This window comes from Perca flavescens, chromosome 1 (assembly GCF_004354835.1).
Source record: "Perca flavescens isolate YP-PL-M2 chromosome 1, PFLA_1.0, whole genome shotgun sequence".
Lineage (NCBI taxonomy): Eukaryota > Metazoa > Chordata > Actinopteri > Perciformes > Percidae > Perca > Perca flavescens.
Window position 1 is genome coordinate 26192245 of NC_041331.1, and position 24908 is coordinate 26217152.

At 40.7% G+C, this 24908-nt stretch overlaps 1 protein-coding gene across 1 annotated transcript in view; it reads left to right on the forward strand.

The window, feature by feature from the left end:
- Positions 1-2497: 2497 nt before the first annotated feature.
- Positions 2498-24908, forward strand: part of LOC114556962 (heterogeneous nuclear ribonucleoprotein C) — a 41813-nt gene continuing 19402 nt past the window's right edge. Inside the window, exons 1-2 of the mRNA XM_028580135.1 lie at positions 2498-2717; positions 7846-7921. Coding sequence (XP_028435936.1) covers positions 2696-2717; positions 7846-7921 — 98 coding nt within the window. The 5' untranslated portion in view covers positions 2498-2695. The remainder of the gene's footprint in view (positions 2718-7845; positions 7922-24908) is intronic.

Consider the following 24908-nt stretch of genomic DNA (forward strand, 5'->3'; position numbering starts at 1 on the left):
AGCACTACGGTCATGCGCAAAGTGTCCTGGTTTTAGTTCTGGGAATCTGGTCACCCTACTTTAATATTAACTTTACATCAGCAAGGATATACAATTGACCAGAAAACTAGTGACAGAAGTAAAGAATACAATCATTTGTTTTGAAAAATGTCATGGCTAACTGTTGTGATGCTCAGGCACTCCTTTCCTTGCCTCCTTTTCCAACTGGTGCAAATGACCTAAAGCACATTGCTAAAATAATAATTTAAAAAAACAAACATGAAAAAGCAAGACTCCACATTACAAAGACAATGAAATTGACCATGTTTGAAAAATAAAACATTGTTTGGTTATGTTCAGATCAGAAACCAAAATGTGTCAATCATTATCTTCAAAAATGTAAGTGGTTATTGGTAGGATGTAAATATGGACAATATAAGCTGTTCTGTGTACATTATATTAACACACACTTTTCGCAATTAATTTCTTCTCATTTAGTCACAGCTCATAAGAAAAGCCTACTACCATTTTTTCCTCATGTTCTTGTTTCAGGCGTTACATATCAATCTCAGCAAATGCATCCGAGCTGAGAAGGCATGCACCCAAGGCAGCGAGAGCCCTTGGTTACAACCTGTGTATTTGAAGGGAATACAACAGCTCATTGTCTTTTTATGCAGACATGCCATGTTTTCATTATACCAGTATGGTTTTATGTTAATGTTGGTTCAGATATTTGGATGTGTCATTCACTCACATGGTAGCTTAGTTTAAATATGGAAACATACAAAAGACAATTTCTGAATCCAATTGTACCCATCAGCATTAGGATCACAAAGGTCTTTGCATTTTATAATAAAACAGAAATTGCTATTTTACCGACAGCCCAGGGCTAATTTAGCTCCTTGTCACACGACTGAGAGCACAGTTATGCAAGGGTTAACAGTTTAATAATGCAATTGTGCCTGGGTTAAGTGCAGTGTGAAAAGAGGTAATAATCATTTTAGAGTTGACCAAGATTAAAGTTTGGCTTACAGCCAGTCTTACTCTGTGTTGGTTGTTAAAGAAGCTAATTAAACCCACATGAAAGCCTCTCCTCAGGAGCCAGGAAGATTAAACACCCTCAGGTGTGTTCTCTCTCCAACTACAGCACAACAAAAATGGAACAATTAGACAGCGTGCACAGTTTGCAATATGTAAAAAGTAATTCAGCTGGGTTGGTTTTTCAGATGTAGTGAGTTAATTATCATCAAGATCTCAGTGATGGAAATAACGTTGTGATATGTAATAATAATGATACTGCTGGAGATTTATTTAAAGCTTCAGTTTTTTTACATGTAGCTCACCTATTCAATATGGTTCAGGTTTAGTGTGGAGATTCAAGTCACTGTTTGAGTATTCAACTTATAATTGCTTATTAGTTCAGCAAATATACAGAAGTGATACAGCGGTTGTACTTGTCGTTAATCCCTTTGTCTCATGTCTTACAGAATCACACAGGACATGTGTGTGCATGTCCTCAGTGTGTAATTCTCCATGAATGCCTATCTTTGAAATCCTAATTAAACAATACAAAAATCCTCTTAAATGTGTAGGAATTTCTCCCATCTAGCGTTAAGATCATATATATCGCAATCAACTCTCTCGCACCACGCAGTTCAAAGTACGTATTACAGCTAAGGTAGCCTTCACGCTTCAAAAAGCCGGTCTCTTGCTCTTTTCAATATCCTTTTTCTTTTTCTGGGCGAAGAAGAAGACTACTGTTCCTGAAATTTGGATTTTGAATAAGTGTGGTCCTCCATGTTTCCTTCTTCAAACTTGCCGGGGCCAGGAAGCTACGATACCCATTAGCAGCATTAGCAGCACCTGTCAGTTTATCACAAAGGTGGAGCAGTATGTCCTGTATGTCCCTTACCGGCTAACATATTTCAAGATGGCGAATGAATATGGAGTGTCTACCACCGTTCATGCGAATGCAAATGTACAATTTCAAGCCAAAAGGAATATTTGGAATTGATGGTAGTGGTAAATATTCATGAAAAAAGACAAGTTGGTGAACGGGCAACACAGATTTTGATAATGAATAACTAAACACGTTACACACTGGACCTTTAAAACATGTCAAGTTAGTGTCAAGTGAGTGTGTGCAAGTATAATTTTGTTTGCTTATAGTGCATAGTCTGTTAGTCAGTACATTGTCAGTGCGAACTGCACAGGTGTCTTGAGGTCCCTGCTCTTTGACAAGACCCCCCCCACGCACGCACACAGACACACGCGCACGCGCACGCACACACACACACACACACACACACACACACACACACACACACACACACACACACACACACACACACACACACACACAGGGGCCCTTCCAGCCTAGCTTCTGTTGCTGAGGGGAAACCAGCTGCACACTCATCCAATCCTCCTGCCAGTTCTCCTGCTAATGGAACAGCCCAGTGCCCCCTATCCACCCCTGCCTTTGGAGAACATTTGGTACATTCCATTGGTGCTTCTCTAGCGGGTTTGTCACACTGACTCAGTAGTATCACAGCAGTTAGCCAAACGCAGTTAGGACGCTCACACACACACACACACACACACACACGCACACACACAGCAAGAGTAAGGACGTAAAAAGAGAGTTGTAAGAGAGAAGCAAATAAATCCTCGGCTAGCCTCTCCGCTCTCAGTTTCCTGGTTGTTTTGCATCCCTGATATGACCCTTTTCAGCCCAAGATGTGAGTATACGGGGGTTTATCCCTATGTTTGTGTGTTTATGCATGTGTAAACATGTGGATGTTTGCATGCATGCAGCACTGTGTTTCTGAAAGAAAATATTTTCCCCAGTGCTTCTAAATGTTCATAGAATCAGCCTGTGTTTGATAGTCTGAATCCCAGGTTCGTTTTTACTTTTGCCTCAGATCTGTTTTGGGCTTTCTCCGTACCTACCCACTGATCCAATCTGATGGTTTTGAAAAATGATCTGTGGGATGTTTGAGGTTAGAATTGTGACATTGTGATTGAGCTATCTCTGACAACTTCACCAAAACTGTGCAGGTACATATGATCAAATCTCTCACATTGGCAAGGTCAGCACTTGCTCTCTGGGCATTAAATGCTTGTGAAACAGAAACGCCTGAAGGCTTAATTATGTGATGGACTAAAGCATGCTCCCCCCCCAGCTGTTGAATGAGTAGTGCATCTCGTTTGTGAACAATTCCTAATCTGAGCTGCTACATCTTCTCGCAACTTCCACACTAGTTCAGAAACAGCACTCTACTCAAAAAGATACGTGTCTGTTGGGAAAGTGAAGTCTTCTGTAGAGTTCAATACAGGGTGACAGACAGTGAGTCTCATTTGGCAGTTGGCTGTCTCTCTGTGGTTTTCCGTGATGTGGGATCTTTTCAGGGCGTATAACTTCGATCATGTATAGTCACTGTAATGCAAGAGCTTTCATCCACCTCCTTTTTCGCTGCTGTGGTGTACAGATCCTTTTTGTTTCTGGCTCACAGCATCGCTCTCAATATGTCATCTATTTACATCAACCTTCCCTATCTTTTCTATCTGATTTGCTTTATTTATTAATTCAATTAAATTCAAGTACATTCAATCAAATTAAATTCAGTTTTATTAATAGTATCAAATAATAAGAGTTATCTCAAGACACTTTACAGATAGAGTAGGTCTAGACCACACTCTATAATTTACAAAGACTCAAAAATTCCAATAATTCCCCCTGTGTACATCTGTGTGTTATAATCCATGTTTTAGGTTGACAGTGACAGTTGACTGCATTTAGCCCTGAGAGTGGAAACTAAAGCTTTATGGTTGCCGCTTGGCTCGGACTTGAGGTAATTCGCAGTGCAAGAAATAAAGAGGATGCAGCATGACCGTGAGGTCCATATTTTGACAGACTACCTCCTCTTCATATGTAGGGTGCCAGACTGTGGCCTGATTAATACATTTTGAGGCAACTAAGGGCTAAAAAGCTGTGTGCGTATTAAAGTGAAAATAAGCCAAGAATGGCCTCTTTTCTAATCTATAAAATGTATTAAACATCAACATAATGCACAGCAGGGTGCAAATAGAAAGTGTGACAACAGAGCATACAGATTATCTAATTAAATAGAAGTTTAAGTCTGAATACAAGGCGAACAACCTTTGTCATATTTAAAGGATGGAACAAACTCAGGTGGAGGAATGTATTTGGTTTATGTCTCTTTCTGCTGCTTTATTGCAAGTAGTGTTTAATCTTGACAACTTTGTTCTATAGGTTTCAGCAATATCATTACCAATTTGATTGAAGTGGCAGTAATAAATGGAAATGTACAATCCAAAAAAAGAAAAGAAAATATTATTTACTGCAGCTTCATTTTTCATCAAGGTATGTCAGTTTCTTAAATCTGCATAAGCCAGTTATAGTGAAATCAATTTTGCAGTCCCAGTTGCGCTAGTTTAAATGATTGTTGCAGTGTTGAAAGGCATTCAGTCATAATTGCTTCATTTTTGTCTTTGTGGTTGGAATGTTTGTGAGCAGAATTGCAAAATGTTGTTTTTGTTAGATTGAAATACCACTGAAAACATTTGACATTGGCTCATGTATTTGTGCTCTGTTCTGAAATGAGTTGTGTGATTGAGAGATTAACACATTTTTTTTTTTTTTAAATGAAGGATGTGGTTCAACCATTGCATGAAAAATTGAAGAATCAGGAAGAATGATGAAAGAAAAGAACATTTTTATCTGATCATGTTATACTGTATAGCCTATCTCACACACATCAGTGACTTCTGTGTGTGTGTGTGTGTTGCTTGCCAGAAAAGGTCTGTGAACATAAAATGCATGCTGTGCACGAATTCCCCCAATTCATGTCTTTCAGCAGAGTCCTTGATGTTTTGTTCTTGAGTTTTACGGTTGCATACATGAATCACCTGCAGCATAATTAAAAGCAGTGATGTAAAAAAGATGAATAAAATTCCTAATTGATCCTGATAGATAGAGAAGTTGTCTGTTCAGTGTATGCAGGGAGATTCAGACAGAGCAGCTTTCCTGGAGCTGGTGGAGAACTCAAGGACACTTTAGCAGGCTGGATGCTGACTGACTGGGGTCTTCAAAGGCCGTCCAGTCTCCTGCCTCCTCTGGAGATTCAGAATCATTTAGAATAAGAAAAGCCTTTTCACATTGTTGCTGTGTTATTTCATTTCCAGTTACTGTGATTAATCCAGCTCTCACTTTGGCCTGGTATGAAGCCACAGTCTGGCTCTCAGCCTGACATCCGTTGGTACAAAGCACAGTGACAGACTGTAGACCGTGGCAGAGGCGGACGCTTTCTAACTCATTATGGCTGATCACGTGTGACCTTGATTGTGTCCTCTGGTGCCCTTTGCTCCTATTTTACAAACCTGCCTTTTATGCTACTCTATGATCTCCCTGTACTGGAGTCTCTTGGGTTTGTCCCTGATTCAGCTGATCTGTAGTGAGAATAATGGCTTCCCATACAATGTTATCATGACATGCTGCCCATGATTATAATACTATCACCATACAGACAATTTTGTGATATGCAATATAACCTACAATAATTGTCTTTGATGCATACCACTGGAATCAGTTCTCCATACTACTCCATGCTGTCATTTGTATGTTGCTGTTCCAAAGATAATTTGTTTTTTTTAATGATTTATGTTAGAATCAAATGTCCTTTCCTCCCTTTTTTTTAAACCTTTCACCTAACATAAAACTCTAATAAGGAAAAATAAAGTAAATAATCTTGAAATGAAGGTGGAGTCTGCAATTATTTTTTTCTTTATACCTCTATGGCTTTTTCCCTGTTCTGTGCACAAGCACAAACGGAATAGAGCTGTATGGCTCAGTCCCAGCTGCTTTGTTTGTTTCCCATTTACAGAACCAGGGCTGTGAATGAACAACAGATTTTTTTTTTTTTTTTTTTTTACAGCGCACACACAGAACAGACAGCCAGCAGACTGTGAGGAGATATTCTCTAAATTTGACAAAGTGTATTGGATTAGAATCTTAGCCTCTACCTTTTTAAAAGAATAATTGAAAATTGAAAAGTAACAGATGAGGAACAAAAGATCAGATGTTGGTAACACTTTACTTTAACACCCCCAATTTAGCATCTTTTATATATTAAATACATACAGTAAAAGGAAAAAAAAAAGTTCACTAAATAAAAAAAGCAAATGAAGTTGATCAAACCTCAAAAGTGTGTGTGTGTGTGTGTGTGTGTGTGTGTGTGTGTGTGTGTGTGTGTGTGTGTGTGTGTGTGTGTGTGTGTGTGTGTGTGTGTGGTCTGCACTGGAGAATCTAATTGTAGCACATAGGATTTTGTTTACCAAATAACTGTCTGATTACCTCCTGAGGTTTTGCTCCCGTAGAGCGAGACAACTGTGCTCAGCAGCATCCTCCCGTCTTCCTGTGTAATGGCTTATTCATGCAGTCAATCATACAGTCGTCATGTTGCTCAGCAAATGCATTATAAAACTCAGTTTTGTTTCCTTCTGCCCTACAATCACTTCTACCCCAAACTGTGAAGACGAGGCACTGTCCAGTATGCTTTTAAAGATTTGTTTGTGATACACATTGTTCTTGTCTTTTGTCGCCTTAGTAGAGAAATATATAGTTACTGTCACATGAAAATATTACACTGGCGCATAAAAAGTATGGCATATCCAGTAGAGGTGGGCAGCATGACATAAAACTAGTAATCAGAGTGAGTTACAATAATATATGTAATAATATAGGAAATTGAGTCATTTTCTGGTCTTAGCGACTATATTACGTTTTCCTGAGTGAAATTAAATATTAATGCCTCTACTTGTTTGGGCATTTCCAAAAAAACACATTTATCATATTTTTCACATATCTTTTGAAATGCCAGTACTATTCCCCCCAAATATTGCTTATCTTATCTATCTTTGGGTCTATATTCCTCATCAACACAGTCGTAGTTTTCTGGGTGTGCATGCATGCGTGGCTCAGGCAAGTAACAGTTAAGATGTCAGCAGCAGGGGCCAGTTCCTAACCAGCGGAGTTGGCTGCAGAAAAGCCATCCAGCAGGTCACTGTTGGACTAAAACTGCCTCACTGCTGTGGGAAGTAAAGGCATACACGTGTCTAAATTTCTTTTCACACATTCAAACCCATACTTAATTAATTGTAGCTTCCAGCCATTTGACAGTCACGCTGTGTGAGTGTATGTGCAGCTGGCCCAGTCACACTCCATTCACCACCCATCTGTCCATGTCAGACCGGCCTCCTCTCCTCCTCTTTTTGCTCTTTCACTTTTTTCTCTCTCTTTTACACTCACCTTTTGGTAAATCACTGCTGAGCAATGTGAGCAGTGAGCTGTTGGCATATCCTGTAATCAAGGTGGCTCGTGGTTAATTGGCCCATTGGAACATGTCTGCGGAGGTGTTTGCAGGAGAGACGTACGAAAACGGGCCAAGAGAGATTGGGTGTGGCTTTTGAGACAAGTCTAAAGCTGCACCAGGTTTCTGATGCACACTTGCAGACAGGAGACAAAAATGGAGGTGAACAGCTGGCTCGGAGTGGCAGAAGCAATCAACGAAGAGTGATGGATGATAGATGTATGTGAAAAACAGCCACAGTCTGTCTTAGCCGGCCCTTTAATCATTATCATGTTAAATGATGACAACAACTACAACAGTTTAGGTAAATTTTGCTCAAATAAAGATGAAACTCGAGTGTAGGATAAACATGACCAGACAATGTGGAGGGATGGCAGGTTAGTGTATATTATTTTCTGGGCTTTGTACCCCTGCTGTGTTGTGTTATGATGCTCTTAACTGTATCAGTACAAAGTTAATTGGTTGCTTTTCCATGCAGACATGAGCATGAGTGGAGAGTTGAAGTCCAGCCGCTCCAGGGCAGCGAGTAAGAGAGCCAGCAACGCCATTTATGGGTGAGTAGGACCCCCCTTTCATACACACGCATGCATGCACACACACACATACACACACACACACTCCTGCCCCCACACACTCTGAGATAATCATGCACTCTATTATTTGCTGCAACCCTTTATCTGTAACTCAATGGCTGCACCTCGGTGTTGCAATCAATGCAGTGTTATTATTATTAGCTTTATACCAGCTGTGTATGTAAGCTGCTATTGATTTTAGCCAGAGGTGCTGTCTCCATCCGTCAGTGTTTTAATCTCTCTGTTGATGTAGTGCACACATATGACTGAAGCTGATTACTGTTTATAGCTGGCGGTTCAATACAGCGCCGTGGAGCTACACTAACATTGCGTGCTAAGATAGGCGGCGAGGGGAATGGAGGGCAGTGGGAAAGACGACAGTGTGTGGGCTTGTTTAAATTCATTCATGCTTTCATTACTCTTACCTCAAACTCTCTCCTTTAACTGCATCTCTTTCTCTGGCTGCAGCTCTGTAGGCTTAAGATCTTCTAATGAGCATAAACCACACAAAGTACTCTGACAAAGTTTGAGCTTTTACCACACTTATTCTGACATTGCATTTTCTCCTCCATGTCCTCTGGAAATCCATATATCGTCCTTCACGCAGCAATGGACGGAAGAAAACAATAAGCAAGGCCCTTAGAAAACATCACATAATCAGAAAAGACAAGGGAGACGCCATTATTGCAAAACAGGTCAATATTTATTGGGTTCCTGAAAACATATTTTTTGTTCCACTTCCAAAGATGCAAAATAATATAATAATGAAATTACTGTGAATAGCTGCACCAATACAGGCACAACAGGCTTTTTGCTGACAATGGAAATAGTGAGAGTTGAGATACTCACATTAAAGCAACTGGGGTGAACATGATAAATAATATTGAAATACTTTGCAGGGTATCCACATAGGACATCAGAATGCAAAATAGGTTGGGAATACAAACAAGAATAGGAAATGCATATTAACAGATGTAATATTATTGGTGCTAGCTTGTTTGTCCCAGGCCAAATCAGCAAATCTCATTATTATTCTGCATAAATGGGACTCCACATATGTTTGAAAATGTTCATTCCTGGCAGCACCATATCCTGTCTCTGTGCTGGTTTCATCATAGCATACAGTAGTATGTGTATTGCAGTATTGGACATTATATATTATGTCCCCAGCGTGTCCTTCAAAACAGTTAATCCAGCTCTCTTCTATGTGCACCCTCCTCCTCCTCCCTCCCTCTGACCATCTCTGCATAACCCTTAAACCCCCAAACGCTATTTGCCCATTCCACCACGTAGTTATTCAACACTGTGCAGCCATGCATTAATGAGGTTAGTCATACAACACACACACACACACACACACACACACACACACACACACACAAAATGACTAACCACAAATGGACGCACCTGAGGTAGCAGCCCTGATAAAGACTGAGATGACATGAATTTAAAGTTGGCGCTCTGTGGCCATTTCAGGTTAATGGTCACATTCAATCAAGCAAACCAAGCTGAGAACCTGTCCAGCCTGGACACACACAGAAAAACAGAAAAGCAAGACTAAACGTCTACAGCCATGTTAGCGGCTGGGGGAAAAATCAATACAGCATAGTATCGCAATATTTTCCGTGGCAATACTGTATCGATACACAGACGCCAAGTATCAATCTTTTATTATACTGTGTTGTTCAGTTTGTCTGTCTGACAATGCCATTTTTAAAATTGAAGTGAGATGAACAGATGTTGACAAAGTTTCCTTTTGGGGACATCATTTGAAGTTGGAAAAAAGGTAATAAATTGCAATATATCGCAGAATATTGCAATATGTTTAAAATCACAATAATATGGTATTGTGACATAAGCATCATGATATCATATCGTGAGGCCTCTGGTGATTCCTGCCCCTAGCTCTGTGAGGCTGTACTGTTCTTAGTCTAACATGGTGCAGCAGTCGCTGATGGGAATGTTGTTATATTAATAGAATTTTGAACTGATGGTGGCACTATAGATGAAAAGTCAGAGGGTCACCAAAGTTATTATTAATTATCCTGAGGGCAACATGAATGAGTGTACAAACCTTATGACAATCCATCCAATAGTTCTTGAAAGCTGTCAACAAAAAACACAAATTACAACCTAATGAAGGCCCTAGAGGAAAAGTCAGTAGATCACCAAAGTCATTAAGGGTTCATCCTATATGCACCATGAATGTCTGTACACAATTTTAATGTTATCCATTTGATAATTGTTGAGATATTTCAGTCTGGACCAAAGTGGGCCATCAAACCGACATGCCATCCCTAGATATGCTAAAAACATTAATGTGTACATGTGAAACTGCAAAAGGTTCTTAAATTGGTTTTGCTCTCATGTTCATTGGAAGGCAGCATCTAAATGTGTGTCTCCCTTTCCCTGCATAGCACTATATAGATTTTGAGTTCTAGGGAAAAGATAAATAAATTCTAAGACAAGCCAATCTGCATGATCATTTACCAGTATGAATACTACAGTGCAGCTAAAGTCACAAATGTAAATAATGGTGAGACAGCCACCAAAATTCTCTCTGCCCAAACTCCCAATAATCCTGCTGCGTGCTGCTGGCAGCAGCGTCCCTCGTCTCCTCCCTCCTCCCACTGTTCTCACAGCGCTGGCCAACAAACACTACTGTCTGTGGCCTAGATTACTTTGCGAACAAACTTTCAAACTTGTGTCTAAGACGCTAAACCAATGTAATCTGTTCGTGAAACACCATGCGGGTTTCCAGCATTTTACTATTGCTAGAAAGTTGGATTATTTATGTCAATAAATAAATTGTCACCTTCTATCTATAGTTAAACTCAATAAAAGCTTTTTTATTTTATATGTCTTAATGTAGTCAGAGTCATTTCTTGTCTCATGATAGCTGGCACATCCATTCCCCGTCCCCCGTCCCCTTCCTCTCCTCCCATTGCCACTCTGGCATAAGTCTCTCCCCCAGGCCATTTGCTCCAGAGCGACCCTGACAAGACAACATAAGGGTTTTGTCATAATTTATCATCCGTGCTTTCTGACTCTCAGGTCCCCTTTAGCTTGGCGAGTCCCAGCTGTGGAAGAAGGGATGGGGTAGAGAGGCTAGCATTTCACAACCCAGATGCTGCAGCCGTGGCCTCTGTGTGCTCCAGTGCACTACTACAAAAGCTCACTGTACTGTGTGGCCTTTATAAGGAGGCTCAGGTGGAGGGGGAGAGAGAGAGAGAGAGAGAGAGAGAGAGAGAGAGAGAGAGAGAGAGAGAGAGAGAGAGAGAGAGAGAGAGAGAGAGAGAGAGAGAGAGAGAGAGAGAGAGAGAGAGAGAGAGAGAGAGAGAGAGAGAGAGAGAGAGAGAGAGAGAGAGTGAGAGAGAGAGAGAGAGAGAGAGAGACTGCTGTAGTTAAGCTGTTTTTTTGTCTCTACACCCTGTTTCACTGTGGAAATATCTGGCCTGTGTAAAGATCATTACTGCTCATTTTATTATCTGCTCCATTTTGCATCTCAGTGAAGAGGGGACTGTCCTAAACACCAAGTGGCAGAGCGTACTGAGCATCTGGTCTCTGGTATTTCCGTCTGCTTTCTCCACGCGCTGCGCTCTTTTAATATTCTCTCATCTGTTTTAATTATTAGAAGGGCTGGTCATAGAGGAGTTTAAGTTAGGATGGAAACGTTGTAGTCGGCCCATGTGTCATATAGGCTCAAAGAGACTAACTGGGGCAGGAGAGGTGGAGGCATTAGGGTATGAAGTCTGCAGTTGCCAGGAGCAGTGGGTAATTATGTCCTATCTGTTTTGTGTGGTTAAAAGTAACTTAAAGGTTAATCTGATGGCAGATATTACAAAGATGGGAAATAGTGTGACAGGAAATGGGTCACATAAGGGCAACAAAAAGACAATTTTGGTTTATTACAACTTGGGTCTTTATTGTTATGGTTTTGAACATAATTTTTATTAGGTATGGTTATTGTACTCATCACATTAATTGCTATAATAACTAAAAAGTAGTCAGATTGGACAAGAAGAATTAACAGTTTGACCGATCATGCAGTTTTTAAAAGAAGAAACAAATTTGGCTCATGCCTTACTGTAGTTGTGCATGGCTTACCCTATCAGACTTTGTTATAGTTATAACTACATCTTAGCTGTAGTTTGGTAAGTGTAATGTCACCATAAAATGACAAAAACTATGAAAATAAAGACGAGAGGTTGTAATTAACCTGAATTATCATTTAAGGGTTTATTAGAGGCACTTTGTTATAGTTATAACTACATCTTAGCTGTAGTTTGGTAAGTGTAATGTCACCATAAAATGACAAAAACTATGAAAATAAAGACGAGAGGTTGTAATTAACCTGAATTATCATTTAAGGGTTTATTAGAGGCACTATGGCAGCATTGGGAATAGATCAGTAAAACACTACAGTATGCAGCTTATTTTACGGAGTATATTTTTAGTCTTGTCTTTCACCATCTCATTTGTTCCCATGCAACACTTGTCACTTATTCTGTCAGATTGTATATGTGTATCTAGCCTGAGGCTTGGCTGGCTGACATCTGTAAAATCCACCACGAGCCGGGAAAAAGCAAAGGGCAAATGGAGGCAATCTGCAGTTAGGAAAGCAATGTTGAAGTTCACCCATTTTCATGAACGACCTCTTTCTGCTAGACATATTTCTGTGACATCACTCTGATTGTCACAACACAGCTGACTGCCAGCTGTTATGACACCCACCCACAGCTATAGCTGTATGAACAGCATCCCCATCATTTATTAAAATAATGACAGTTTTAAACATCATTTAAAAGAGGGGGTTGCATAATGTGCAGGGACACTGACTGGCAGATAACTCATTTATGTGTTGTTGAGGGAAAAATAGCATGTTGCTTGTAAAAACACTTAAATAAAAGTATGTAAAAAAAGAAAAAGGGGGGAAAAAAAAGCTGCAACATAGTGTTGCTCTACTCTCACCCTCTACCTTTTTCCCAGTGTGGATGTTGGATTATGATGATCACAGGTTGCTCCTGATCCATGCAAAAGTCTAGTGTGAGCTCATACCTATGGCTCTGTGAATTGTACAATAACCATCCTGCAGGCTATTTCCTTAAAGGACATAGTAAATGTCCTGTGTTTGCTGACTTGGCTAGATGTCATTACAGCATGTATTTGATATTTGATTCAGAAAAACATCTAATAAAGGAAAACAAGGCAAAATACAGATAGAATAAAGAATAAACAAATCACCTACTGCAATATGACTTCGTTTTTGGTTGTTCATTTGTTGTATATTGAAAAGCATAGTTCACAGTGATGAATTTTTCCCCATTTACTTTCTCTTTACAAATAGCAAGAGTGTTGTACTTGTCTGCATCTCAGTGGAATGAAGTTAAATAAAGTGCGGAGAGATTTCCAGGCCTGTGTGTCAGTGTTATGGTTGGGAGTAGCAATGTTTTTCTAGCCATGTCAGACACTATGCGACCAATCAAGTCAGTGACCGTAGAGCAAGCATGAAATCTGTTGCTTGGTGCATTTTTTAAGACCCTGGCTCACTCCCAGCTCAATACAGCAAGATGTTATGTGTTGTATCACATACATGTATAATTTTACCCCCCACACACTTTTGTAACATTAGCATTGAGGGGGCTGATTATGACAATTTGTTGTAATTTTCTGAAACCAACAATCTGATCAGTGTTACCACTTGACACAGCCACTGACCAGATGTGCGGAGGTGAGAAAGTAGGCAGGATGTAAACGTGTCTCTCATGCTCTCTTTTTTTAATCCTTACAGCTACTTCTGTCTCTTTTTGTTTTAACAACCGAGTGCCTTTGAGGAGAGACGTGTGTACGTCAGTGTGTGCCTGTATCTCCATTTGTACAATTCGTCGCATCTTACTCTGCCTTCGAATGTGGTCATTTGGAACACTTCCCTTTAAACGTATTGGGATGACACTTGGTACACAGTAGTTAATTTGAAGCATACCGAACCCAGCATCCTCACACCTCATTCCTGAGTGAGCAATTTGCCACCATTGGCAAGAAAGTGTATAGCTAAGGCCAGCTTTTGCTTATGCTGTGGCAAAAAAAAACAGCCCACTAACTATTCATCAAAGCCCTCTGTACCTTCTCCTTCAATTTCCACATACGTTTTACAGTGTCACAGCTATTTTCATTTTTCTGTCCAGCTTTTCCTTCTGTTCTTTGTCAGCTTTCTCTCTGCGTGGATGCACATACAATGTGCTGTCTGCAGTCCATTCCTCGGAAAGATGACGGGGGGTGTACTGTAGGTAAAGGTCAGTGCAGTCAGAGTTGGGAGTAGTGCAGGGTAAAAAGGTCACTCTGTGTAGAGAAGAGAGGAGAGTGGAGCTGCTGGTTTAAGGTCCACTGCCATAGCTTTTAAGGCAGCAGAGAACAAATGACGATAGGAGACTGGTAGATAGAGTGAGAGGGGTATGTGGAAAAGAGGGAGAGAGTGATATGGAAGCTGTAGACATGATGCTCTGTGGAGAAAGGTCATGAGTCCGGCGCTGACACCAATGGCTCAGGGCATGATGGCAATAATGACCATGATCGCATAACTGAGAAAAGGAAAATATTTTTCTGTGTGCGTGCGCTGGTTTCTATCCGTATATTTACCCAGCAAGATGAGTTATCTCTCCTGTCCTGCAGGCTTATCACTCTACAGGGGTTGGTCCCTCTGCTAATGAAGTCATCTCTATCCCTGTTGCCTACCCGCCACTGGGAAGAGAAAAGTAAGAGAAGCAGGGAGAGGGAGAAAAGGAGGCATGAATAAGGATTGATGCAAAAGACACGCAGGGTGTAATACAGAGCAACAGTACAACAGTACAGTGTAAAACAACTGAAAGAGAGAGGAGTAGATAGGAGAGAAAAATGCAGAGAGAGAAAGAAATAACAGTTGGGGAGTGTGAGGGGTGAAGAAAGCAAAGGAGGGAAAGCAAGTGAGCACTGCACTGCGTGTCATTGCCCCCCTGGCGTGAACAATCCATCTCAAATTGATCTTCCAGCTCGGCCCAGCAGGGCATTCTGAATCAATCTCAAATTGATCTCAGTGCCAGAGGTCGGGAAAACTAGCAGTGGAGCTTATCAGAAATATAGTAGTGTTGGGAGGATCTGACAGGGAAACTTATCACACTGCACAACAGGAAATGGGCTCTGAGCCCCCGGGGCAGCAAGAGGACGAGCCTGCTCTCTGTACACACACACACACACACACACACACACACACACACACACACACACACACACACACACACACACACACACACACAAACCACACACACACTCAGAAGCACACACAGATTCAATGTCTTTGCGTATACCCAACACAACCATACATTGACACATGCTCCCTAGTGTTCAGCACAGAACGGAGAGAGTATACTGTGCATAAGAGACACACACACACACACACACACACACACACACACACACACACACACACACACACACACACACACACACACACACACACACACACATCTCAGGTATCAGTACACACCTAGAGGCTACGTCAAAAAATAAAAAGTTTGTCTGAGCACAATATGTCAATATATTTTAAGTTAGACAGGTGAGATTTGAGGCCTCAAGCCCTAAATGGCTTATAACACATTTAATGTGTCCTCAGCAGGACTGTGAGAAGAAGGACAATCAATACCAGCTTACATTTAGTCAGTCAGCTTAGGGGGGCAACCTACCTCTCCAGGCCCAGTGAAAAATAAAACCATATAAACAACTGTTCAAAAGTGATTTTCACCACATTGTATCTCTAAAAACCCTTAGAAACAAATCCAGTCTAGGAGTGTAGGTACTCCACACACAGCTTCTTAAGCACACTGAATTGGCATACTCATATAGTTAAGCACTAATGAAAAATCAACTGGCCGCTGATATTTGGCAAATTTTGGAGAGTGTGCTGTTATTACTGTCTAGTGGCCATTGTTCCCATTTATGATTCTAAGGGATTGTGGAGTGTTTTTTTTTCTCACTTCTCATCGCTGCTCGTGTCACCAGATTGAAGCTGACAGCAACTTTACAGAGGAACACACAGAAAACTAACTCCAAATTAATTTGTATTACAGCGAGAGCTGCAAAATGACATAAAGAGGGGAGCAATACAGGCAACGAGAGACCGAGGGAGTGCAATGAAAAATAGTGAGGAAAAGGGGAGGGGTGTCTTTGGGCATGTCAGCATTTGGGAGGCAGCAGGAGAGCCTTTTCTGTGGCCTGGACTGGAAAAGCTCTCTGTCAGCACAGAGGGGTAATGGGGGTTAGCAGGGAGAATAGAGGGAGTGAAGAGGAGTGTGTGAGTGTATATATTAAAGTGCATGTGCGAGTGGTTGCATGTCCTAAGGGGTACTACAGAATATCAGTGACCCCAGTGACCCTCAGGACAAATACATACATGTACATGTAGGAATGCACTCACAATACCAAATGATAATAATAGTCACTCTCTAGAAACTTGCATATACGCATTTAGTGAATTCAATATAAAAGGTTTCTTCCAGAGTGTTAGGCAAAAAAAACATCCCATAACAGAGGGAAACCAGCAACTCCGCAGAATCAACTGCCACGATTGAAAGACAGATTAAAAGAGATCATTAAGTGAATTCAAGATTCAAAATTCAAAACCCTTTATAAATCCCACAATGGGGAAATCCACACTGTTGCAGCAGCAAGGGACAGGCGGAAAAGTACAAGACACAGATAAACAAACAAATAAATATAAGTAAAGAGAATAAATATTAAAATAGTAAAATCTATTTACAGTATTGCACAGTCACAGTTTATCAGTCCTAGTGTGTGTGTGTGTGTTTTGTCCCTGTGGTCCACTGGGAGCAGTGCAGATTGTATAGTCTGACAGCAGCAGGCAGGAAAGACCTGCGGTATCTCTCTGTGACACAGCGCGGGTGCAGCAGCCTGTCACTGAAGGAGCTGTTCAGTGCTGACAGAGTGTCCTGCATGGGCTGGGAGGAGTCGTCCATCATGGAGGATAATTTAGCCACTATCCTCCTGTCTCCCACCACCTCCATGGCATCAAGGGGGCAACCAACAACAGACCTGGCCTTCTCAATCAGCCTGTCCAGTCTTTTTTTATCTGCCACATTGATACCACTGCCCCAGCAGACCACTCCATAGAGAGTGTCTGATTCCACCACAGTCATAAAATGTCCTTGGTAGAGCCCCCTGCACCCCAAAAGACCTGAGTCTCCTCAGCAGATACAGTCTGCTCTGGCCTTTTTTGCTGTGGTGTTGTCAGTCCAGTTTATTGTTCAGGGTACTTATATGGTCAAACCATATCGATGTCCATACCCAGGATGTTCATCGGCAGAGGAGAAGAGTGTTTGCTCCTGCGCCATGGGCTCCTTGGTTTTCCAAGCATTGATCTGGAGGTGGTTCCACTGGCACCAGTCTACAAAGTCTTGGTTAAGTTCTCTGTACTCCCTGTCCTCCCTGGACACCCTTTTGTGGCTTGGTCTTCTTCCGGCCCTGTGCACAGGCACCAACTTATGCTAATGAATGCTTCAGCAAAAACAAGCCAGACCTTTTTTTAACCTTTGGCCTCCATGACACACACACACACACACACACACACACACACACACACACACACACACACACACACACACGCACACGCACACGCACACACACACACACACAGACGTCAAAGTCACCTCCCTGCAGTTTTACTGTACACTGCACTCCATTTAATATTGTTTCAGTCTATAGTGTGACCACCTGTTTTATTAGGTTTAGACTTCTCCGTTTGACTTAATTCATGGACCTTTTTTAACATCAGACATTTGGACTTGTAGCAGGAAAGGCACAGGTTAAACAAATTTCATTGACGATGGCGCGGTTCCGTCACATGTCCCAGTGAGCCAGCATCACCCTGGACTTAGCTCCCCTAAATGGAACATTATTAATATTATCAATTACACCTGGGCTTTTCCTGCTGCTATGACAAGCCAACCGTGCTGCTGCTAGGAAAAAGGTTTGTTTGCATGCTGGCTCACTGTCATGGATTACTGGGACACTTGAATAGAATGGAGCCATTGTTCAGCCATGAGTTATGAGTAACACCTGCGCTTTTCTTGCTATGAAGAGCCAAAATGCATGCTGTAAAAAATGACCTATTCCTTGCGATATGGATGAAACCTTCTATCACGGTAGAATGTAAATTTATATCATGGTATACAAACACAGGGAGCTGTGTGACGTCTGATGAATGTCCTCAAGTGATAACACTTGAGTCAGCGTCAGGTTTGAAAATGAAAACAATCTTGCATACAAATCCAATATTGCCATCAATCAGTCCTTTTCATTGATAATGACCTAAAACACCCAGAGATAATAAAGCTATAGCTAACATTATATAAACGGAATGAAAAATAATCTGATGGCAGACAAATTTGTATTCCGCTGTTTATATCGCTGTGTGATGTGAATACATTATCATATTCACTATCTGTGAAGGTATGTAATAATTACCTTTTTTTTTTTTTTGTTATATCTTTAAAAATACTTGAAACGGAGTCTATGTGCGCATTTAGTTCTGCTGCATTACTCTCGGAAGTCCTTAAGCTTCTGCTAATGGCTCCTTTTCTGCAGTACCAGCTCACTTAGTTTTTGTCTGAGCTGTACACACACAATGTCTTATACTTGTCGTATACTTGTCCCCCTCCTTAACACGTCCCTATCGCTTCCCTTTTCGATTTCTCTTTCAGTCTCTATTGTAATAAAAGTGAGGCAGATACAGGGAGTTTGTTGAATTAGCGTAGCTAATGTTAGCTGAGGTTAAAGTTTTGTCCAGTGAGGATTGCAGACTGCAGTCTGACGTTGACTCTGCAAATTTCAGTGCTGTCGATCACAGTTAAAACCACAGACAGCTCTTCTGAGGGCCATTCTGAATGGCAGCTTCTTATTTGCCATCATCATTGCCTAAATGTTCAGATCCTCTCTTGCTGTCTGAAGAGAGAACTGGATTTGTTTGCTCCGTGGTTGGATGACAAAGTCTAACTAGACAAAGCTAATCACACACACACACACACACACACACACACACACACACACGCTTTGGTTCCGTGACAGTGTCTTGTCATTTTAACTTTCCTTTTGGTAGCGAGCAAAGAAGTTAATTTTAGCTTGGTGTAACCATGCTGCTTTGCCCTTCATGGAGTTGAGCTGAAGTGACTTTTAGCTTTTAATTCTTCAATAATTTCAGGACAACAGCATAGTTCAGGACACGGAAACCATGCAGGGCTTGACAGAGTTGAAAAGGCTGAAAGGATTAATTACTCCAGGCAGCCCCGGGTAACCTTTTAACTTTGCGCTCTAACTTGGTTCGGATGTATAGTCTCCCCCTGTTAGAGGAAGTGTCTTGATATCTGTGCTCGCCAAGCCCTTTACGGGTAATGGGGGGAGGGGTCACTGTGAGTGCCCTGGATGTCACCTGTCACCTTACTGCTGCAATGCTGCTAATTAGCACTAAATAACCTGAACTCTGAAATTTCCAATTACTGCTCTCAGCGAGACCATGAGCTTTTGATGCTAAAGCAGTTGGCCTTCCTGGAGAGAAGCCACACATATTTATATTCAAAGAAGTACATGCACTGCATCACTGACAGGGAGCTGAAATGTTAACCAGCACCTACTCCGTCGTTTGCTCCAACAACAAGCTTTAATTCAAAGGAACTTTTTCAAAGTGGGTAATAAAAAATAAAGTAGCATTGTTTGCTCATTTTGTTACATGTTGAGTTGTGTGAAGATGGTCTAAAGTCATGTGGAAGAATTGGACTTAACCACTCCAAACACTCTGCCTCCAGGAGGATTAGGCCACATTGTCATCGCTACTGAGGGGTGCATGTTTTTTTACACCACATGCGCATCGAGCTTAACCCACACATATCTACATATGCACATATTTATGGTCTGCTGCAGACATACCTACACCCACATACTGTGCACGCACACTCGTACAGAAATTACTGCAGCACATACACAGACATGGATTACACTGTACTGTATACTGTCTTCTAGTGGTTTAAATTCAAAGGTTGGAATTTTGGGCTCTGTGATCTTATTTTTAGACTTGCTTTGTATTTCTGTATCAAATAGAGGCTAAATGTATCACCTGATCAGACTAAATTATATCTATTTCACTGTGACAACAACACTTACAGTATTATTCATTTATTCATATGCTGTTCTGCAAGAGTGCTAAATTTGTAATTATTATAAAAGCTCTCTGGGCTTTTAATCACAGCACACACCTGTAAGACCACCTGATTTAAAAGGGCAGATTATGTTAATCTTTTGTTTAGACAGTCCAGGGTCATTTAGAGTAAGCTCTCCTCTTCTCCTCCTCTCTGCTCCTCTCCTCTCCTTCATACAGTATCTGCAACATCACTGTTTCCTCTCACTTGTATGTATTTTAGTGTTGTAGAGCTTCTGTTCAACCTTGTGAAACTCCTCAGTTGCTGTGTGATAAAAGCCTTTCTGTATAATAAAGTTTAATGGTTACAGACTGTAAAGACACTTCTGTCTTCTGTCCCTCATGAGAAAGCATTTAAAAACACAGTCTCATGTGACTTAGTTTTGTTAAATATGTACCGCGCATCCAGCTAAGATGAAACTGTCTGTTTTTCATCACTGTTCTCTAGTAATAATGCTAAAAACAGCTGATTCATGGTACTCGCTCATTATTTCCAGCTCTGACATTCTTTGGCTAATCAAACAGTAACCATACCGTGTTACACCCGCCTCGCCTCTGCCATGGCTGATCCTACAAGCCTGCTGCATCAGTCAAGAATGTCCACACCACGACAGCTGTAGGAGAGTCTGACTCATTCCTCTCTCTGTCCCCATCCTCCTTGTCTCTTAACAAACACTCCACCACACCCTTTCTCACTCTCTCGGTCTTTTCCACTTTATAAGCTCTTTTTTTTAAGAGCTTGGTGGCTGTGTTTCCTCCTGCCATTTAAGTGTTAGTTTACCACTGATGAGTACACCTATGACAGGACAAGAGGGATGCATTCTGATTGACTAATGGAGGGCCAAAGAAAGAAAATCTCTTTCTCCTATGGGACACTCTTTATTAAGTCCCCTGCTCCCTGATGCATGTCTTTTGTCTGATATGTATTGCCTGTAACGCTCCAGCTCTAGTCCTGGCTCCTGTTCAATGCCTTATTGATGCAGCAGCACTCCCCAGCTCCTCTCCATCAATGCACTACTCCTCTACTCCACTTTCTGACGATGTGACTGCAATCAAATCTAAAGGGCTGTCAGCCATTTAGGGATACTTAAACTACAGTGCGGTAGGATGAGTGCAATCTGACACATAACCCTTATGTACCTCTATTTATCCGACTGAATAAATTGTTCTCAGGCTATAATTTTACCTTGATGCATGTAGGATATACATTTATGAGCTCCTGGAGTTGCCATTACTCTAATACCTCTCATGTTCCGGCCTGTAGCTTTGCATCACCATCCTGCAGTACATACAGTACATCAAAATGATGCAGACCATTGGGCAAAGCATTAATGGATGTCAAGCAGCAGATTACTTGGTAATGTGCTATTGATCGGCTACTGTCCTGTGCACATCATTGATTAAAGTAGCAGTGTGTGATCGTTGTATATTTGAGTAGGATCTCAGAAAAAAATAAAGACGCTCTTGTGAATTCTCCCTCAGGTGTGTGTGTGTGTGTGTGTGTGTGTGTGTGTGTGTGTGTGTGTGTGTGTGTGTGTGTGTGTGTGTGTAAAATAACCAGATGGGAATATCGAATAATGTCAGATGGTAAAATCAAGAAACTTCATTACTAAATATTTATTACATTTATTTATTACATTACATCCAATATTGCCATGAAGCAGTCTTGCTCATAATTTACAATATTGCCTCCTGGGAACCAGAGATATTAAAGGGATAGTGTGGTGTATACTACAGTGTAACCCGTATAGAAAGGTTACTGGCAGTTGACACATTGTAATCATTTTTGTCTGTGTACATTACTTATATGCACTTGTGTATTGAATTCAGGTAGGTGTATCTGAAGCATCACGTGTGCATTTTACAACAACAAAAAGGCTCAGAGGAAGAAATTGTGAATGTAAGTAAAATTGAGATAACAGCTACAGTGATTAAATGAAAGGGAAAGAGGGAGTAGATTAGCTCAGTCTGTCCTTAGAGTGTCTGAGAGAGAGGAGCTGCCAGCGCTCTCTTCATCTTCCCCTCCTCCATCAATGCTGCTCTGCTCTCATCTTGATCACACTCACCCTTAACATCCCATGGTTTCTCTTTCTCTCTCTCTCTCTGTCTCTCCCCTAATTGACAATCCATGAACACAATGTAGTTTTCATATTTTTGACGGGGTAATGGGGATAAATTCCACTGCATAGTTTTAACGCACAGTAATCCCATTTCTTCTTGACTGCATGCAGTTGTCAGGCTCTCTGTGTAGATGTGGGTTGTATTCCAATGTGTTGTCTCTCGATTGTTCTGCTTTGTTATGTTTTTCTCATATTTTACTGTGACTCTGGATAGGGGGCCATGTTGAAGAGTAAACGCACCCTGTGTTTGTAGCCGAGTTTTCGGGTTCTAGTTAAGATACTTTACATTTTCATTACCACCAAGGCCATGGCAAATACCTGCTTCTGATTCAACAAGTCTTTCAAATCAAACAACTAAATATGTTGTTTGTTCATGCCCTACAGAACAACCCATATGAGCATTTGCCAGTGCCTTTTAAAATCCGTAGGCACTAAAACAACCTAGTGGAAAGATCATTAAAAGAATTTAAGGTTAGGGGACCATCATTGTTGTAGTTATAATAATCACTCGTTTAAGTTTAGGGAACAATCAAGGTCATAGCTAGAAGGAACCATCATCGACTGTGGGAAGACTTTTGTTGACCCATCGAGGCATCATCTACTTGAACGTAATTGGATGTATTATAGTTTTGCGGCATTTTCTGAAACCAATATTTTTATTCTCTCTTATGATTGGCTAGAAGGTGTGTATTAAAGTTGTACCATATATGAAAACCTACTGTTGTTTAATCATGGCAATTTCTGACCTTTGCACCTCACTAATAAGCACAAAGTGGGGTAAGCAGGCTTGTAACTGATACAAAAGGAATAGTAGAAGGAATAGTAAATAGTAAAAGGAATAGTAAGCAAGACAGGAAATACATCAGTCTGAAAAAGCGATAGAATAAAAACATTTCCACTTTTTTTTTTAAAGTCCATTAAATTAGATGATCATAATAGAGGTAAACTATTGCAGATTACAGGCAAAAAAACAGCTAATGCATCATCTCTCTTATGTTGGAACATGTACTTGTACACAAACTCAAGCAATGCAGAAATGTACAGGTACTTCGCCCCGTAGAACTACTTGAAAGGTAATTATCAAGTTTTATATTTAACTCTAAACTCCACTGGTAGATAATGGAGGGAGGCCAACATTGGAATAATGTGCTCCCTGTTTTTTCTCTTTGTTAGAACGTGAGCTGCAGTGTTTTGAGCCAGCTGAGGGCGAACTGCAGCTTCTTGGCTGAGGCAAGCATGTAGAGAATTACAGAAATCTAAGCATGAAAACACAAAAGGATGGATTAATTTCTCAGCCCTTTGAAAGGAGGGAACATATCTCATCCTAGAATTATTTCTTAACAGGAAAAAGCATGACTGAACAAGTTTGTTAATATGTGTGAATAAAGTCAGGCAGGAGTTAAGACAAGAAGTAAAAGGGACAGAAGCAGGTAGTCTGCCTGCTCTGATCTTATCATTCTCACTCCATTTTATAACATTATTTTTAGCCGCTGTCCCTTTTTTGTTTTCAGTGAGAACAAAAAACATGGAAATCAGGGAGAATAGATGCTTTCACTGTTTAGACAGTAATTTGATGAGCTGGGATTCACAGGTCAGAAGAAGTTAGCGGCAGATTTCAACTTGAACTGCAGCTTTATTGTTAGCAACAGGCACACCATAAGCTCAACAATAAACCCACCTTTGTATTCACATAGGTCACCAACTGTCACACAGCATCCCCCTAATCTGACTGCATTTGCTCATATGACTAATTGTGTAACAGGTGAGCTGTGAAAACAATGGCTATATTATGGAACACAATGAGGAGCACATTAACACTATTAAAAATGAAGGCGCACACACATAACATGAGATTTATGTTCATTAATCCTTTTCTACAATGCATGCTGGGAGGCTTCACTACACACTGTAGTGCTAAAATAAGCGAGTAAAAGCAGATTCTATATTAATAAATAATAATAAATTAATAAACTCTGTCAGCTTCAGGAGTGATGTCCGTAACTGGCCCAAGAGCTATGATCAAACAGAAGTCAGTGTATGAGGTAAATAATCTGTATTCCTGAATTCATTCTGAGGCTTGTGCTGCTCATCATTTACAGTATATACTGTACTGTTGAATTGTTTTGTCTCTTTTTTTGCAAAATATCCTTTTATACAGATTGTGATCATTTACAAATACATCTGTATGCCGACGATACCATTTTATCCGATGTTGCTAATTTTATTCAATTAGCCATTTACTTGATGAATGAAATAATCCTGTGGTTGGTGCTGGATTATGGTGTGTAATTTAACACATGCTGCTTTCATTCAGTTGATTATTCTACTCTTCAACAATTCATTTTCCATTCTTCACCTGCTGCGACTACTAGCTGCTGCTTCAGGAACCCTGCAGAACTGATTTAGGAAAGACTTCTACTGATAGCACAGTAGAATAATCTGCAACACTGCATGCCCTCTGTTATTTCAAGCCATTCTCCGTATTTTTCCAGTATCGGCTTCTATCATTTCTTAACTAAATCTGCATTCTGTTCTGTCGTAAATCTGTATTCTCAAAGGAGCACAAGATATTAAACATGCCTGTCCTAAATTGAAATATAAATCGATGACCATC